This window comes from Gadus morhua, chromosome 4, assembly GCF_902167405.1.
Source record: "Gadus morhua chromosome 4, gadMor3.0, whole genome shotgun sequence".
Lineage (NCBI taxonomy): Eukaryota > Metazoa > Chordata > Actinopteri > Gadiformes > Gadidae > Gadus > Gadus morhua.
Window position 1 is genome coordinate 15,275,000 of NC_044051.1, and position 17,876 is coordinate 15,292,875.

The 17,876-nt window shown below is 43.9% G+C and overlaps 1 protein-coding gene across 2 annotated transcripts; it reads left to right on the forward strand.

Annotated features, from left to right (window-relative positions):
* Nucleotides 1-340: 340 nt before the first annotated feature.
* Nucleotides 341-16,275, forward strand: LOC115542225 (calcium/calmodulin-dependent protein kinase kinase 2). Of its 2 annotated transcripts, none has more exons than XM_030354385.1 (17): nucleotides 341-624; nucleotides 3,779-4,104; nucleotides 5,541-5,864; nucleotides 7,541-7,588; nucleotides 8,713-8,766; nucleotides 9,198-9,249; nucleotides 9,664-9,794; nucleotides 10,320-10,356; nucleotides 10,628-10,649; nucleotides 10,913-11,001; nucleotides 11,663-11,862; nucleotides 12,192-12,245; nucleotides 12,607-12,680; nucleotides 13,350-13,437; nucleotides 13,652-13,783; nucleotides 14,566-14,669; nucleotides 15,123-16,275. In XM_030354385.1, exons 2-17 carry the CDS (start codon nucleotides 3,853-3,855, stop codon nucleotides 15,193-15,195), a joined length of 1,734 nt encoding a protein of 577 aa, XP_030210245.1. In that variant the 5' UTR covers nucleotides 341-624; nucleotides 3,779-3,852; the 3' UTR covers nucleotides 15,196-16,275. The 2 variants fall into 2 exon arrangements, with proteins under 2 accessions (XP_030210245.1, XP_030210246.1); XM_030354386.1 differs by lacking the exon at nucleotides 341-624 and adding an exon at nucleotides 2,184-2,389.
* The last annotated feature ends 1,601 nt before the right edge of the window (nucleotides 16,276-17,876 follow it).

Here is a 17,876-nt window from a genome sequence, read left to right on the forward strand (position 1 = left end):
CAGTTGCAATGATTTCCAGAACTTCGGTATCAGTGGAGTTCCGAACAGCCCCCCCCCCCCCCCCCCCAGGGCTCTTTAGAAGTCTCCTCACTGGCCCTGCCATCTCTGAAACTATTGTCTGTTATTTCATGGTGCTTGACTAATTACCAAGTTCCGGAGTATGGGTCAAGATTGGTCATTTATGTGGAGCACGATACAAAAGTAGCACATTTATTTCAACGTCAAAAATTGCACTCCGAATACACAAAGCCGATAAGAAAAATGACAAGTAAATTTGAACGTCTGAACAAATCAATTCTGGGCCACACGGGGGCGTCAACATTAAATTATCGCCCCCAAAACTCCCTCTGGCCTTTCGTTATATTCAGAACCCAGCGGGCTATCCGAGTTCGAGACTCCAAGTCTTTCTGTTCAGAATTTTGTTGTGGAATTGGCTTTAAAAGCGGCGTGCCGTAACTACATCGCTACGAAGGCGCGTCTCTGCTGATTGGTCCATCAGCACAGAGTTGGAGGTATCCCTCAAGAACGAACAGCCTGCTAGCTACAAGCTACTGCACCGATACTGTCGATACATCCTCGCTTGGAAAAATACTCAATACCTCTACTGTGGGTCTACATGATAAGGTACCATTTTGATTCCTTACATCTAGGGGCTCCTTCATCTGTTACGAATGACCGTTACTTCAGTCTTGTGGATGATTTTCTGAATCCTCATCCCCATCCCGACCACATCTGTGTGCTGACATCTGGCAGCCTGCTAGCCCCTCGCTGTCGGGAGGTCTCTGGTCGCCTGACCGATCACTAGGATGTGTTAACCTGGACAAATAGGACGATTGATCTCTCACGACGTTGACAGAAGTCATGTGAAGCTATAGCCCCTCAGCTAGACGAGCCTAATGTGTTTTAAAGGTCATGTTCTACGGCGACATAAAATATAATTTTGGATACCTTTACAAAGTTGAAGCGAATAGTTATACGACCCGTTTTTTGAATATAGGATGATGTGGGATGAAATAAACATTTAACTCAGTGTAACAGAACGTTTGGGTCGATCGTTGCAGTGGTTTCTCGGATTAGTTTATAATGTAAATGATTTGTAGGATGCGAGTTTGGTTTGCCTAGAGGTAAAAGCAAATCCATCTGACTCAATGTAACAGCTGTATCGAAAACGGCCAACATATCCATCTTTCTAATTCACAAGTATGCAAATATATTTAAATATCTACATCCTACTAAACCATTACAGTCAGTAATGGTTTAGGGTGTAGGCAGGGACAGATGAGAAAATCCACACAATCCCATGAATGAAGAAAATGTATTTTTAGCTTTAGCATGTCCACAGATCTAGTGATGGCAATCTCTTTTGATATTGGCAGACAATTCAGAATACTTGACCATGGCAGATCTGAACGTCCCATCCTAGAAATCGTTTTGGTTCTCTGAATCTAATTAAACTCGGTGTCCCAATTTTACTCTGCGTGCATACGGAAACTCATCAGTGCATTCACAGCTTATCTCGCTTTGGCTATGCAAATCAGCTAGTGTTATCGGTTGATCTTGAATGAGGCTGACAATACTTCAATGTTCCAGATGACCCTGTGCTTGTAGGACTGGTTGTGCTTGTTTTCGCCGGAACCCAAATAGCAACAACCCCTTGATACTTTCTGAATGGCGAGCAGCATTGGGTCATGTGACTGTTGTTATGGTAAGAGGCGCAGGACAGCATCTGGAGTAAAGCAGCTTCTGCTTGCGTTTCCCAGAGCTCAAAGGCTCCAATGCAACTCACTCGTCGGATCAGGGAGGTGCAGAGATTTGTGTGATTTGCAGTTATACAAATTATGCTGTACTACATCTTTATTCTCTCTCTCTCTCTCTCTCTCTCTCTCTCTCTCTCTCTCTCTCTCTCTCTCTCTCTCTCTCTCTCTCTCTCTCTCTCTCTCTCTCTCTCTCCATTCAGGGCATGTAGCATATGCCTTTTATCCAAAGAAGCTTACATAAGGACAGTTGTCAAGAAAGCCAAAAAATATATTGCTGTTGGTACATCTGCCAACTATTTCCAATAGCTAGATTTCCCATTCCCTGTATTCAACAAAGATAGTTGTACTAGATAGAGTACTATTTTTAAGTGCCAGGACGCACAATATACAATAAGTCTGTGCATTAAGTGCCAGGACGTACAAACTAAGTACAAACTAATAGGAGAGTAAGGTAGGAGGAGGGGCAGTTTGCAGGTAAGGGGGGAGGCTATATGCAGGTGAATTCTGAATGGGTGAGTCTTAACCTTTGTGCAACCTTTGCTCGCTCTTAGACATGGCGGTACCAGGCGTCCAGCTGAGGTAGTTGAGCGGGGTGCTCGAGCTGGGGCGTGTGGTTTTACCAACGCTTAGAGGTAGGCAGGGACAGTTCTATTGGGTCACATCTCCCTCTCTCTCTGTCTCTCTTTCTGTCTGTCTGTCTGTCTGACTGTCTGTCTGTCTGTCTGTGTGTCTCTCTCTCTCTCTCTCTCTCTCTCTCTCTCTCTCTCTCTCTCTCTCTCTCTCTCTCTCTCTCTCTCTCTCTCTCTCTCTCTAGACTCACTTATTGATCACAGTGACTTAGGCTAGTGATAAGACAAGGGCATGTTATCTCTGGATTCTACATAATGATAGCAAACATTGGCTATCGCAGTAGCGTATGTTCATTCAAGGACCTTAAAAGGTATGAGCATTACCGTACATTGATGTCGAAGAGATAGTTGCTAAGTTACATCAAGGTTTTTATTTTATTTTTTTTTTACAATTGCACTTTGGCACAATAAAGAGTTGAATTGAATAAGGTTGTGAGATCAGAATGAAAAAATAATATTTTCTCTGTCCTAACTGCCAGGAGCGGTTGTCAAAACTATCTCCGGAGGACATACATTCAATTGAATACAATCTACAGATTCCGATTTGTTGTTCAGAATTCTAATGTACGGCAATATGTGGGCAGCTAATGATGTTTGGGGTTTTGCTTTTGGTCAAAGTTTGAATTTTGCTTTTGGCCTATTCTTTAAGAGATTCTGATGCATATTATCATAGGAAATATGGTAAAATATATATTTCAAATGTCTACATTATTGCTATTCTTATTGCTATTATTTCCCAGGAACATAAGTATAAGTGTTATAATTGTAACATATAAATCTTTTTGAAAAGAACAAGAAAATGAAGGCAGATTCCTTGTAGCAATTGTGGCATTACTGGCTAAAGAAACTAAGGTATGGAAATCTTCTTAAGATCAAGCTTTGCTAGTCAACGATGATGCACGGTAGTCTCACAAATCAGACTTAAGGACTGCTGGATCCGAGATTATGGGGTTGGCGACTTTGAGGCAATCAGCAACAGCGTTCTCTGTGGTCTTAAGATAAAATAAGTCTTGCCGTAGGTGTATTTCCCACGCTTGGCCTTGTCATTCTGCATTTAACTGGAGCCACCATGTTCTTGTTTTTCTCTCTCTCTCTCTCTCTCTCTCTCTCTCTCTCTCTCTCTCGCTCTCGCTCTCGCTCGCTCCCTCTCTCTGGATGGAAATGAACTATGTTAATACATTGATTAAGAATTGTGGCGATGGTAATCAACCAGGTTGTATAACACACATTACAAGCAGAACCGTTTCTTGTTTAACAAATACACTTCTCATGTCGAGCCTCTTGGAGATATAATCATTGAATTCACGTTCACGTGCAACCCACATGCCTGTGCAGAATCACATTTGAATACAAAGCAAGCTGTTAATTCATCGGATCTCCCGTTTGCATCAGGTCCTTCGCCCTGTCCCCCGCGGCCGCCCTTGCTGATGGAGCAGAGCTCCCACACCTCGGGCTAACGGAGCACCATGTTCCCCTGCCACACGTCCTCCTGGTCCTCCACCCAGCATCCGGTGCCCTGCGGCCCCAGCCAGCCCCCTCCACCAGCCCAGCAGACCCAGACTCAGCCCCTGCCTGACCTGCTGTGCAGCTGCCCGGCGCCCGCCCTGACCGCCGTGCTCCCCGCGTGCCCTCCGGCCAACTCCGACCCCATGGAGTCCCTGATCGTCATCACGGAGTACGAGCCCAGCCTGCCGGACCCCCACAGCGGGGACGAGGAGGTGAGACAGGTTTGGGATTGTCCCTCAATTTGTTTGCTTATCAAGGGTGGGAATCTCTTGGCACCTCAAGGTTCAATTCGATTCTGATTATGAGGTCAACGATTCGATTCTAAAGCAATTATCAATGCAACAATTTTTTTTATGTACATTTCCATGCGTGATTTTCAAAATTATGTATACATCTGAGTTTGATACTCAGAGTTTGCTAATCAGTTCCTACTTTTGTAATGATCATTAAAGACATCAACAGATTAATTAACTCACCTAATATTTTATTAGAGAGAAAGCTTTTGTCACAAATATGGCTTTCTATGAACAATATAAAAATCAATGCAGCTTGCATCAAAACACAATATGGAAGCATGTAAAAAATAGGTTTCAGTTTTATTTTCTTTCTAATCTTTCTTTTCTATGTCATTAAAGAAAAAGCTGCTATTGAATTAGAAGGAGTTCTTGTGTCTGGCTGTGAGTTTGCGTGCATGCTATGCGTAGGCTGAATCGCAATCGTGTCAAGACAAATTAGATTGGGCAATACACACTGAAGATAAATTTAATCATTTTAAACTCACTAAAATTATCCCTCTCTGGCGAACAGACTGTTGCAGCAGGCAAAATTAAATTATTATTATTATTATTATTTAATTTTAATTCCGATTATTAATATATCTGCATCGAGACGGAATCGCTCTAGAGAGAATCGCGAATCGATGCATCGAAGAATCGATTCTTTTTCACACCCCTATTGTTTATAATCGCAGGGGAGGGAAGACAGCTGAGCTATAGCGTCCAAAATAATCAGAATGTGATCACATTTGTTTTTAGCTCTTGAAGTGCTTAATCTTTCATTTCATGTTGTCGTAGTTAAATGATCAAATATTGTTTTTCTTCCAAAAAGTCAGCAAACAATTTCCCCAGACTAGTTTTCCATCGTCCATTTCAATCAAAGCAATTCTACCAAAGGCTACAATATTTAAGCTCCATTTTTTTGTCTGAAGTCAACCCTGACAATATATGATGTTACCTGGGAGGCAAATGTTTTGCTGTCCGCATTATTACACTTTCTCAGCGGCTGTGAGGTTGTGTGTAACTCTCTGCCATTCGTCTTTTGGGGTCTTGAACGATTGAGACACAAACAATAGTTCTGCATGTGCAAACAGCATGCATGTCATTAGCTTCAGGCTTAATCAACACCTCTGATGTATAGGAGCCAACCAAAATACACACACGTTTGGTAACACTCAAAAAAATCGGTTTGACATTATTTATTTTCTACTAACAAATCTTAAACCATTAGCAATAACCAGACCTGTTAACCTGTCTTGTGCTATTTCTAAAGACATGGTCTGTGTTATAATAGCAAAAATTCAGCTAGATGTATGAGCTGCTGGGCTCCACGATTCCTTATTTGGCGTTGTATTCTCTGTGTTCCCCTCCAGGTGGAGGACATGGACAGTTCCGAGACCCCCGACCCCGCCCGGCCGCTGCTGGCCCCTGAATCCTGCGACCTCCTGCTGTCCCACAGCGTGGGGGGGGCGCTGCTGGCTGCACCGCCCAGGGGACGGCTCAACATGTCGGACAGGAAGCTGTCCCTCCAGGAGCGCTCGCCGACCGCCACCTCCCCCTGCGGCTCCCCGGGCCTCGACGGACGCTACATCTACCCCTCGCTGCCCTACTCCCCCGTCACCTCCCCCCACTCCTCCCCACGGCTCCCCCGCCGGCCCACCGTGGAGTCCCACCGCGTCTCCATCACAGACCTCCAGGTACGCCGGTGCTACACGGACCACAGACATGAACCCTCTCAAACCTTATAGTGTTGGTGGCTCAACGGTTAGAGAGCGTACCATTTGGAATCAGTCCTGAACGCAGCCACCTAGGTTTGTCCCCTGCCCGTGCTCCATTGCTGCACGTCCTCCCCTCTATCTCAAATACCTTATTGTCTATCTCACTCTATAATAAAGCATGAAAACAATAACAAATTGGTAAACCTTATAGTATTACATTGACATCATCCCTGGCTCCTACAAAGCCTGTGAAGGAATCTTTAAGCACGGAAGGGGAGTAATCTCGTCTGTTAACCACGCTAAGTCGTACCATGGTTTTGATTTTTGAAACATGCATCAGTCCATTTGGATTGATCCACATACTATTAAGAAGACGCTCAGCTATTATGGGTGAACATTATACTCCAATTAGCTCGTGGCATTTAGAGGGAAGATTTTAGCACTCTAACGATGGCCATAAGGAAGCAGACTGTCTCCTATGCCTCCATAGTTAAAAGCAGCTGACACACAAAAACAAACACATAAAAAAAACCATGAAGAAGAATCGTCACATACGCATTATTTACAAAAGTACCCTGTGTCCATTCTTTCAGTAACATGTGGTACCACTTAACTTATAAATAATAATTTTAATAGTTATGATTATAAACTCCTATTCTCCTTTTTCTCTTCTTCTCTTTCTGCTTCTTTGAAGCAAAACGGATAGGAAGACAGTGAGATGTGACGGATTGACTGTCATATCATGTCATATTCACTATTTATGAACATAACTTCTCAAACAGCTGGTAGCCCTTTATTTAACCAGCCGGCAGGCGGTAAAATAATCCATCAGATTGTTGCGTTTGCTCTTTGCATGACGCCTGCTATGATGCTGTCCACTGTAAGATTAGGGCGCTTCGCTTTACAGTTCATGCCGTCTAAACTGACTGAAGCTCATGGCCTTTAAACGTCTTCTTCTAAATCTTAGTGTCACTTTCAAAACCAACCAAACCTTTAAGCCTAAAAAGAAATTATTTTTCTTGGTTATTTATATATGATATTCAATTGGAGGTAAATAACTAATAATTTCTCATCCTTAGAGGTTGTGTTGCTCTCGTTAAGTCTCTGCACAAGGCAACAGGCTTTGGATATTGATGAAAAATGCTGGCAGCACTGCAAGCCAATCAACCATAATATTACAGTTGAAAGAAAACTGGATTCATTAATTGGTGTGTGCTTTCGAATTGGCTGGCGTCCAAGAGTGCTGTTGCAAAACAAAACCATCACTAAATCCTCAAACACTCAGCATGTTACAGAGCTATGATGAAAACATTGGATTTGTGTGCTGGGTTGATTTAATCTCATTCACCCGAGTTGAACATGCCATTCAGGAAGCACTTTTGTGTTCATCTTTTTCGGAATTAACAAACATTGTTAGTTGTTGTTTTTGCACTGAAGGCTAACATCTAGATGGATAACATTGCTGAATGCTAATTATTAAAAGGAAAACAATTCTAATGATTAAAGGGATGAAAATGCGAAAGGCTAATAGGAAAAAGGATAATAATGCTAAAGGCTAATGCTAAAAGGATAATTATGGTAATGCTTAAATGTACATTAATGGTACAGTCCACATTTTAAATGTTATTTCTTCCCATGATTTCTTTCCTGCCAAGGACTGTGTTCAACTCAACCAGTACAAGCTGAAAGACGAGATCGGAAAGGTACCCTCACACAACACACACACACACACACACACACACACACACACACACACACACACACACACACACACACACACACACACACACACACACACACACACACACACACACACACACACACACACACACACACACACACACTCTTACTTCATAGTGTGCACCATGGAGGGGCCTCAGTGCCTCTGGTTTTGTTCCTGCCCTCATTTCCCAGACTCTTTGTAAGCCATCCGGACGTGGTGGCAGAGCTGGAAGCAGGATGAGAGCCTGTAAAAAATAGATGTCTCCAAGGTGTTCAGGCCGGATGTGTGTGTGCGTTGTGAGGAGAGAGAGAGAGAGAGAGAGAGAGAGAGAGAGAGAGAGAGAGAGAGAGAGAGAGAGAGAGAGAGAGAGAGAGAGAGAGAGAGAGAGAGAGAGAGAGAGAGAGAGAGAGAGAGAGAGAGAGAGAGAGAGAGAGAGAGAGAGAGAGAGAGAGAGAGAGAGAGAGAGAGAGAGAGAGAGAGAGAGAGAGAGAGAGAGAGAGCCTAACTCTCACTACTTAAGTCTTGCATGCGTTTTTAAAGGGAGAGCTTTTTCCAGTAATGGTTCCATTTAGGTCACACAAAGTGTTTGACTGAAATGAATAAAGCGTTGAAATGGGAGAAATTCTACCTATAGCTAAGAACGTTTTTCCAGAGTGGTAATTTTCTATTGGCTGCAGACCCTAGTAAGAGGGAGTGTGATGTTTTGACGGTGGCCCTCCAACTTTCACCTAGGGAACCCAAGGTATCTGTTTTCCCTCAAATTCTACGACATTCCCGCATTTTTTTAACTCCCCCCCTTCATTGGCTCCTGCTATCCACGTAATGCTAATGATTCATGATTCTATCACAAGCACTCCGGGTTAGGTTTCCTCTCTGCCCATTTGGGTCTGATCTGTTGTTGTTTTTCCCTTCTTAAGTGTCCCGTTTTTGTTGGAAGAGACTCTTAATCCACTTTGTCTCATGAGATTGAAATCACCATAGATATTCTTCCCTCACACCAGCTAAGGATAGTGAAAGAGCCTGTCTGTGTGTGTTTTCTTTTTGTGTGTTTGTGTGTCCTTTGATACATCTTGAGGACATCTTTGGTTCTTCTCCTCTAACAAGGGTTCCTATGGTGTTGTCAAGCTGGCCTACAATGAAGATGACAACACGTACTATGTGAGTCAGACTCTCTCACACATTATGGATCTATACAACGTGTTAATTGTGCCTGCAGCTCCAATTCCAATCCAGTCTATTGTCTCTGTATCTACTGCCACCTTTTTTGACAACACAAGATTATACTAACAAAAAGGATAGGTGATATACTCCATACTGTAATGCCCAATATACAGTCAGGAACTGAGGATAAACTATCTAACATAAAGTAGAATTAGCATTATTCAGTATGACTTCATTTTTGCTTATTTTGTATGTAATGGGCCAAAACACTGCTAAAACATCTAGGGTTTAAATAAGGTGCTTTTGTTGTAGGAAATTGTTCAGGAAAAAGTATTATCGATACATATTGGGCATCAAAATGTCGCTGTATCTTAGCATATTTTTACGTGTATTATTGTGTTTGCACCACTTGCTCCACCACCATGTAGGCGATGAAAGTGCTGTCCAAGAAGAAGCTGATGAGACAGGCGGGGTTCCCACGTACGTCCTGAGCCAGAGGCAGATGGTTAACGCACTAGACGGGAAGGATGCTCCTCTGATGCATGAAACCCCCCTTTCGTGTGCCCTCCTATCCCCTCTCCTCTCCTTTCCTCTCTCCTCTCTCCTCTCTCCTCTCCTGTCTTCTCTACTCTCGTCTCGTCTCCTGTCCTCTCTCCTCTCTCCTCTCTCCTCTCCTGTCTTCTCTACTCTCGTCTCCTCTCCTTTCCTCTTCTGTCATGTCCTGTCCTCTCCTGTCCTCTCTCCTCTCCTGTGCTCTCTACTCTCGTCTCCTCTCCTGTCCTCTTCTGTCATGTCCTGTCCTCTCCTGATCTGTCCTCCTCTCCTCTCCTCTCCTCATTTTCTCCCCTCCTCTCCTCCTCTCCTCTCATCCGCCTCTCTTCTCCATCCCACCAGGAAGACCTCCGCCGCGAGGAGCTAAAATCCCAGAGGGCATGCCTCAACCCAAAGGACCCCTGGAGAGGGTATACCAGGAGATTGCCATCCTTAAAAAGCTCGACCATCCCAACGTGGTCAAGCTTGTGGAGGTGAGACGATGGATGTGTTTGGACATACTTTATATGCCATGAATTAACAGGGTCCAGAGACTATTATTTGCAGCTCACAATATAATATATCAATAATATAATATAACAAACGAAAAGGGAGAAAGACCTATAGTGTTCCCTTGGATTTTACATAAGATTACAGGACAAGATAACTTTAATTAAATTTGTGATTAATCAACACTGACTTAAGAGCGCACTTCATATGCAGATGTAGTAGTTGTGAGGTCCCTTGAGAAGTTCAGGTGCAAGCCTGAACCTCCTCAAACGGCTCACTTACCAGAGCGACTGCAGAGAGTGTGGTGGAACAAACAATGAAGATATACATCAACACTCAAGGATGTTAATGTTCGAGTCCCGGATACCTGATTGTTCCACTGATTGTCGAGCATTGAGCGTTCATGCGCACACTCACATGTATGCGTGTGTGTATGTATATGTTTGTGTTTGTTAATGAAGGACAGAGAGCTATTTCCACTCAGTACTTCTGGTTTGTTTTCCTTCCAGGTTTTGGATGACCCTAGTGAGGACCATCTGTACATGGGTAATTTGAACACACACACACACACACATACACTCACGCGCACACACACACACACACACACACACACACACACACACACACACACACACACACACACACACACACACACACACACACACACACACACACACACACACACACACACACACACACACACACACACAAGACAACCACTATTGTACATAGATCCCTTAACAGCTATTGCAAGACATGGATATTGAGTACGGTACCTTGAAGAAGTGATTTAAGACCATCTTCTGTTCTTTTACAGTGTTTGAGCTGGTGAAGAAAGGGTAGGTGCTCTTATTACAACCATTGTCAAGCTCGATATACGATCCACCTCAAATAAATAAAACATTGTGTGTCTGACTGTGTGTGGTTGTGTATGTGTACGTGCGTTACTGTGTTTTGGGTTCTTTGCGTATGTGTGCATCATCCTGTGTGTGTTTGTCTGTTGTGTGTGTGTGTGTGCTTGCATGACTGTGCATGTGTGCGTGCATGCCTGTATGTGTGTGTGGTTTTGTGTTTGTGTGTGTGTGTGTGTGTGTGCTCCCAGGGCTGTGATGGAAGTTCCGGCTGAAAAGCCTTTCAACGAGGACCAAGCCCGCTTCTACTTCAAGGACCTTCTCAGGGGAATGGAGTTCTGTGAGTTCAATCTCCTGTCCTCTTCCCTCCATGAACCACGAACACACACACGCGCGCGCACGCACGTGCGCGCGCGCGCACACACTTTCTCAGCCTTCCCACTAGTGGCACGATTTTACACCTGTATTTTGAAGATAAATCAGGGGTTGCATTATCTAATGTCTTGCCGACAACTAGCACTTTGGTTATTGAAAAGTAATAATAAGCCGTCTCCAGGGAGACTGGCGCCATATGGTTACATAGATTAAAGTCTATTTTCAGTCAAATTGGATGCAAAGACCGACATCAGCGCATGCTGTTCCCTGTGTGGAGGGAAACCACGTTATGCTCACAGCCTTCCTCCTGTTATCATACGTTCATATGCTACACACGCTATGTTACAACGTGTTTACTGTGGTGGATTCAGAGGAGTCCCTGTCCACTAGACCGCGGCAGCAAACGTGGAGGATCTGTTGTTCAATATTGTTATTAGTATTTTTGCATTTGCAAGCGCGTCCACAATGGTATTTTAAACGGCTTTAAACAGCCGTTTATAAAGCAATCCTAGTAAATATAATATATATATTAAGGTAACAATTATATATTTATTAAATGCTATATTATATTAAATATTATTACCTAATAAAATATTAATATATATATAAACATCTGTACCCGGCAGTGCATTACCAGAAGATCATCCACCGAGACATCAAGCCGTCCAACCTGCTGGTGGGGGAGGATGGCCACATCAAGATCGCTGACTTCGGGGTCAGTAACCAGTTCGAGGGGGCTGATGCTCTGCTGACAAGCACGGTTGGGACGCCCGCCTTCCTCGCCCCTGAGACCCTATCGGAGACCAGGAAGAACTTCTCTGGCAAGGTGGATATGTGGCCGAGCCGCTGGCACCCCCTAGTGGTGGTGGTGTGAAACGAAGGGTGTTGCATGCAACAATTACGAAGGAAGTTTTGGATATTTGAGCAGGATTTTTACGTTTGTGTGCTGGCTTTAAAGTTTGTTAACATGTCATATGCCCAATAGACAAAATCAGTTCAAGCTCAACATGTACGATTTGTTCATATCAAGATGTAAACTGATATATAAAGTTTTTAAAGAAATATATATTACTCCTCCACTGTAACCATTTGCGTTGCATATAATGAGTATTGATAATACAAATGTTTTTTCTCCCTCATTAATGAATCATGAAGGCGCTGGACATCTGGGCCATGGGAGTGACTCTTTATTGTTTCCTCTTTGGAGTGGTAAGTCTGGCCCCTGTTTCTTACATCCACACCATCTATCTTGTGATTGAACTATGTATCAAAACTTATTTTCATTCCTTAATTCACTTTATAAATCTTGACTAAAATGCTATTTTCACTGAGAGCACCACGATGAAACAAAACGAGTTTGTGTGTTACCCTATGAATTAAAATAAATAGCAATGTTACTTTCATATTTTATTTTAAAGCCTGAACTTTAGAGCTCATTAAAGCTGCAATAAGCAGTTGTTTCTCATCGCTACAGAATTTTGAATGCCTGAGAACCTAGAACAATGCGGGCTCAGCACAAATGGATGACAGCGACTTTAAAAAAAACAATCCCCATTTATTCCATCCCCAGTGTCCATTCATGGATGAGCGCATCCTGAGTCTTCACCAGAAGATAAAGAGCCAGCCGGTGGAGCTGCCACCGCAGTGAGTGCTCACTCCTCAAAATGCTGGGGCTGCGCCAAAACACGCACGTGTGACGCATGCACCGCCGGCGCCCGGGGAGACGATGTCCCATAAGATCTGTGTTGACCTCACCACGCGCGTCACATTTCTGTAGACCTTCCCTGGGAACAGATCCAGTAGAATATGTATCCCGCGTCGACCCTCCTCTCCCAGCTGCATATTTCCATACGTTGATTGCAGCAGCAACACATTGTTTACTCAACCAAACCAAATTCTCCAACCAAAGCAAGGATAGAATCACAATATGCTGTAGTAGTTTCTCCATTATGCTCCACGGCTGGGAAAGCTACATTTCTACCTTTGAACATTTCTGTCCGATTAGGTTTCGCCAGAACAGCGTATGGTGACAAAGTTTACAAATGTGCAAGAAGTTAAATTTTGGAATCATTTTACAGAAGCGTGTTTCGGAATAATGGATACAATTCCATTCTATTTTACAGCCTATGCACCGGGCAAGGCTATGTTACCCCTGTGGGATACACACGTAGCTAAATCAGTATGCCTTGTCGGTTCCCAGTAAGGCCATTCAAGCCCTAAATCATAGAACCAAAGATGTTTTATGCCTTCAGTGGTTTGAAGTTTAAATGAACTCGGGCCGAGATGGGTTTTCCATTTGTCTCTCCCTGTCAGCGCGGAGATATCGGAGGACGTGAAGGACCTCCTCCTGAAGATGCTGGACAAGAACCCAGAGTCCAGGATCTCCGTCCCCCAGATCAAGGTTCTCCCTCTCTCTCTCTCTCTCCCTCCCAGCTGCTTTGCTATGGGCTGGGCCGTGGGCTCTTTACACAGCGGCACGGTGAACCTCTGCAGAGCCCATCAGTAGAGCGCGCGCGCGTGTGCGTGTGTGTGTGTGTGTGTGTGTGTGTGTGTGTGTGTGTGTGTGTGTGTGTGTGTGTGTGTGTGTGTGTGTGTGTGTGTGTGTGTGTGTCCAGGTGCACCCGTGGGTGACCAGGCAGGGTGCAGAGCCACTGCCGCTGGACGACGACCACTGCTGCCTGCTGATCGAGGTGACGGAGGAGGAGGTGGAGAACTCGGTGAAGCACATCCCCAGTCTGGCCACGGTGGTGAGTCCTCCACTGAGGCACGTCGTTGGGGTGCGCTAGGCCTCTTCTTGTCCTCTGTCACGGTCGGAGGAATGTTGGATGTTTCGCGGGCGCTAAAGAAGGTATTTTATAGCTAGGACGGTAAAGCTCCGCCTTCCAACCACTCGGCTGGTGCCAAGTGATGTCATCCTTAATCACAACGTCACAACATTGCGTCATCACGTCTCAATAAATAACAGGCCTTACGACCTGCATCCGTCAATGATGACTCCCCACCTCCATGTTTACAGTGTGACAGCGGTGTGTTGCTTCCCTGCGCTCATGCCACAAAATATATGAATGAATATCAGAATCAGAATCAGAATCTCTTTATTGTCATTGCACAAAGTGCAACGAAATTGGGGTAGAGGCTCTCAAAATAAGTGCTTTGCCCACATGGAGTTTGTATGGGTGAATCAAATGTCTAAAATGTAAGTCCTACCGGGGTGTTTAAGGGCACGATCCCAACAGTTTTCGTCTCATCTCGGTTTCGCCCGGTCGCTTCTGAAACGTGAAACCCTAGCATGCGGTTTACAAAAATACACCACACAGACACCAGTGAGGACATGGCATAGAAATCACATGCAGCTGAAACCGTGTTATTCACCTTGCACCAAAAACCACATCAGATCTCTGCTCCCTGTCATCTGAAGGATTTGAACGGCACCAAGAACTGCCTCAAGGCGGTCCCCCGTGTGTAACCAGGGTGCCGTGGCTCGAGGTGTCACCCTGTCGCTCTTTGTGTCTCCGTGCGTCTCTCCCAGATACTGGTGCGGACCATGCTGAGGAAGCGGTCCTTCGGGAACCCCTTCGACTGGGGCCGCAGGGAGGACCGCGGGAGCCAGAACGCCCCGGCCCCCGTGCTGTCGTAAGGAGACCCTCCCCCAGACAGAGCTCCATCACAGATAACCAATCATGGATCATTGATCGTTTATCATTGATCCTTTACAACTGTTTTACTTTGGATGCCTCTATCAGAGGTTTCGTGGCTCTAGCTGTTTGCTGGACTGTGGGGTCAGATGGTCTATAACCCAATCTGCCTGCAAGGCTTCAATACTAAATGTGTCAAGTCAGGCTTATTACAGTATGTGACAAGGCCCAGGAAACCTCTGATTTCCCCAGGGTTCTGTGGAGCTGTAGTTTCTTGTGATTGTTTGATCGATTGATAATTGAACGGTCACACACCTATTTGACCATTTTTCATTGTTCTCTTACGGCTTGCCCTGAGATTTCGCAGCCCTGACGTTTCCAAGTAGCAACCCGGCGAGTAACCATAACGACACCACACCGAACCCCCCCTTTACTCGTGTTTGTCTCCTAGGAAACAGGGGAGCGCGGATGGTGTGATGAGTATGGACCTGCCCTTCGTAGGCCAGGACGTGGCACTCTCCTGAGGCTCTGAGGAGGCGTTTCCCCCTTCCCCCTTCCTGCAGACTACAGCACCACCAAGCACCCCTTTTTACTTCACGCTCACCAACCCACGGAACGGCTCCTCTTCGGGCTGGAGAACGCCATCTGACGGGGACCACAGCGGTAGGGGCGAGAGTTACACAGTTTCAGATTTAACAGCTGGAACCTATTGTGAGTCCGATTTTTCTTTAAAGGTTGAGGTTGGATTCCCTTTTTGTCTTTTGGAGGAATTCCGACGAGGAACTTGTGGCCCTCTTCCCTCTGCTTTCTCTCTCCCTCCTCGCTCTCTCTCTCTCTTACTGCATGCCCCTGTAGCCCCCCCCCCCCCCCCCCCCACCCGGTTGGTTTCAGCCGTTCTGTGGTCGTGTTTGTATTATAGATCCGCACCACTCGTGGATGGCTCCATTTCGTGATCTTTAACCTCAAACGCCGCCCTCTGTGGTGCTTTTTTCTTTCTTCGCTTTTTTTTTTTACAGTAGGAGAAATACAGCAACCACACAAATCTCTTCCCGTTGTAACGAAAGACTAAGCCCAGGTTTACTGACAGTGATTGTCTGTCCGATCCACCGTCTCCTACTGACTGCCGTTCTGGCCGGGTTTTGTGAAATATATATGTTGAGGGAGGTGTGAAGGAATTGTACAGTTTATTGAATTTAAGTGATGGTAGGCCTCCGTTTACTTAACTAGTATTATCTGAACGTTTATAGTTGCAGAGTTACCGAAGTAGTTGATATTTTTTGATGATCTTCTTAATAAGCTTGTTGAAGACTCTCACAGTTCAAATAAACACATGGATCTATTTCTAAATACAGACTTTGCTAGTCACCATGGCAGCATAGCATACCAAGTAAGATTCCCCCTTTCCTCAATTTGTTCTGAGTTCTGATTAACCCGACTTAGAACCACCTCAAGACAAACTAATGTCCAGACAATTATGTGATCAACTGAACCTGTGTTTAACTTGCAGTACAATTAATGAGTTATCATCTTCAATTCAGAATTAACATCAGATTATACCAAAAAACCTATAATTTGCAAACGCAACCAACATCCAAGATTTGGCAAACTTATTTTTATATAGAAATTCTGGTACTAAAGTTGAGTCAAGGGATTTTTGCTGCATCAATGCGTCATATGCAGCCAAATGCACCTGTCATGAATGCATCCCACAGTAACAGTCAACTGTTACGGACGTTAAGCGCCAGGCTAGGCACCAGCACGTCACACCAATACACACCCGGTCAGGTGATTGTTTTTCCATTTAGTTGAGCTTTACTCAGTTTGTGTGCTGTGACATGATGTGAGATCAGTTTGGAAGGCACATGTCTGTTATGTACTGTGTATGATGTAGGCGGTATTTGATGCCAGTGGTATTAAGATGAGGAGGGTCTAATGACCACTCTGTATATTACATCATGAACAGCTATCAAAAGCTGCCATTCCTTTTAAATTATGCTGCAGAGGAAGGAAAAGGGAAAAATATTTCACTGCTTTCTATCGTTCATTTTCTTGTGTTTTGAAAGACGTGTTTTCGTTATGTAATATATAAAGGACGGATGTTTTTAAACGAACCAAAAAAAAGTATGTTCAACTGTATTTTGTAACGAGTAGTAACTTTTAAGACCTTTAATCTATTAAACCCTTTTATAAATGTATTTCGTAAGCGGTTGACTCCAATATAGATTTTGAGAAGACCTTTGTGAAGCTGCAGAACCTTTTATAAAAAATAATAATAATCTATGCATGACATCTCTACTAATGTTTAATTTAAAATAATCGAAATCTAGTATGAATACACTCTGCAATTATTTCCAAATAGATAAATCTGTTGACCATCATCAGTTTTATTGATTGAGCCCAACATCTGTAAAATCTCATTCATTCAATTGTTTTGATATATCATTTATCTTATTTTTTCTGTAAGATCACCTTCATATTATTTATTTGTACTATAACATGCATTTATACAACGAATGCTTCCACACATTGGCCGTGTCAGCACTTTAGCGGACTAGCTGGGATTTTGTCCCTTGTCTCGTTGCCTGTCACGCTTTACTTTACATTTTGTGTGTTTTTTTAAATATTACTATGCATTATACGAACTGTCTCTCTCTGTACGGTACGAGTGTGTGCCCTGTAGACCTGCCATATAAACTGTGCTCAGTTAGAGGAGAGGCTGATGTGCACTGTCAAGACAAATTCAAATGTATTTCTTGTTAAACATTTTTATTTGAACACAGCAGTATTCAAGAGCTACCATGATAAAGTAGGATTATTTTTGTTAACATTGCATTTTCTGAGGCGTTCTAAGGTCTTGGTCACAAAGAGTTGAAGGATTATGGTATTTTGTTGAGGAACTCAATAAGTCGCAATGTTAACACAAATAAGTTGTGGTTTATCCAAAAATATTCTGCTAAACTGTCCATGTTCTAATAAAAAGGCTACCTCAGTTGACCACCTATTTACATGTAAAAGCTAAAGTTTGCATCCTGTGCTCTTCCTTTTATGGGGACGAATTTAAAAAGACAAGATTGCTCTGAGTGGTCATCCGTTTTGGCCCCAACCAACACCACATTGGGCATGTGTGCCATATCTGTTACAGCAAACTGTAATTTTACTGTTGAAGGCTACCTACATGACATTTAGCTTGTCACCCCATGTACTC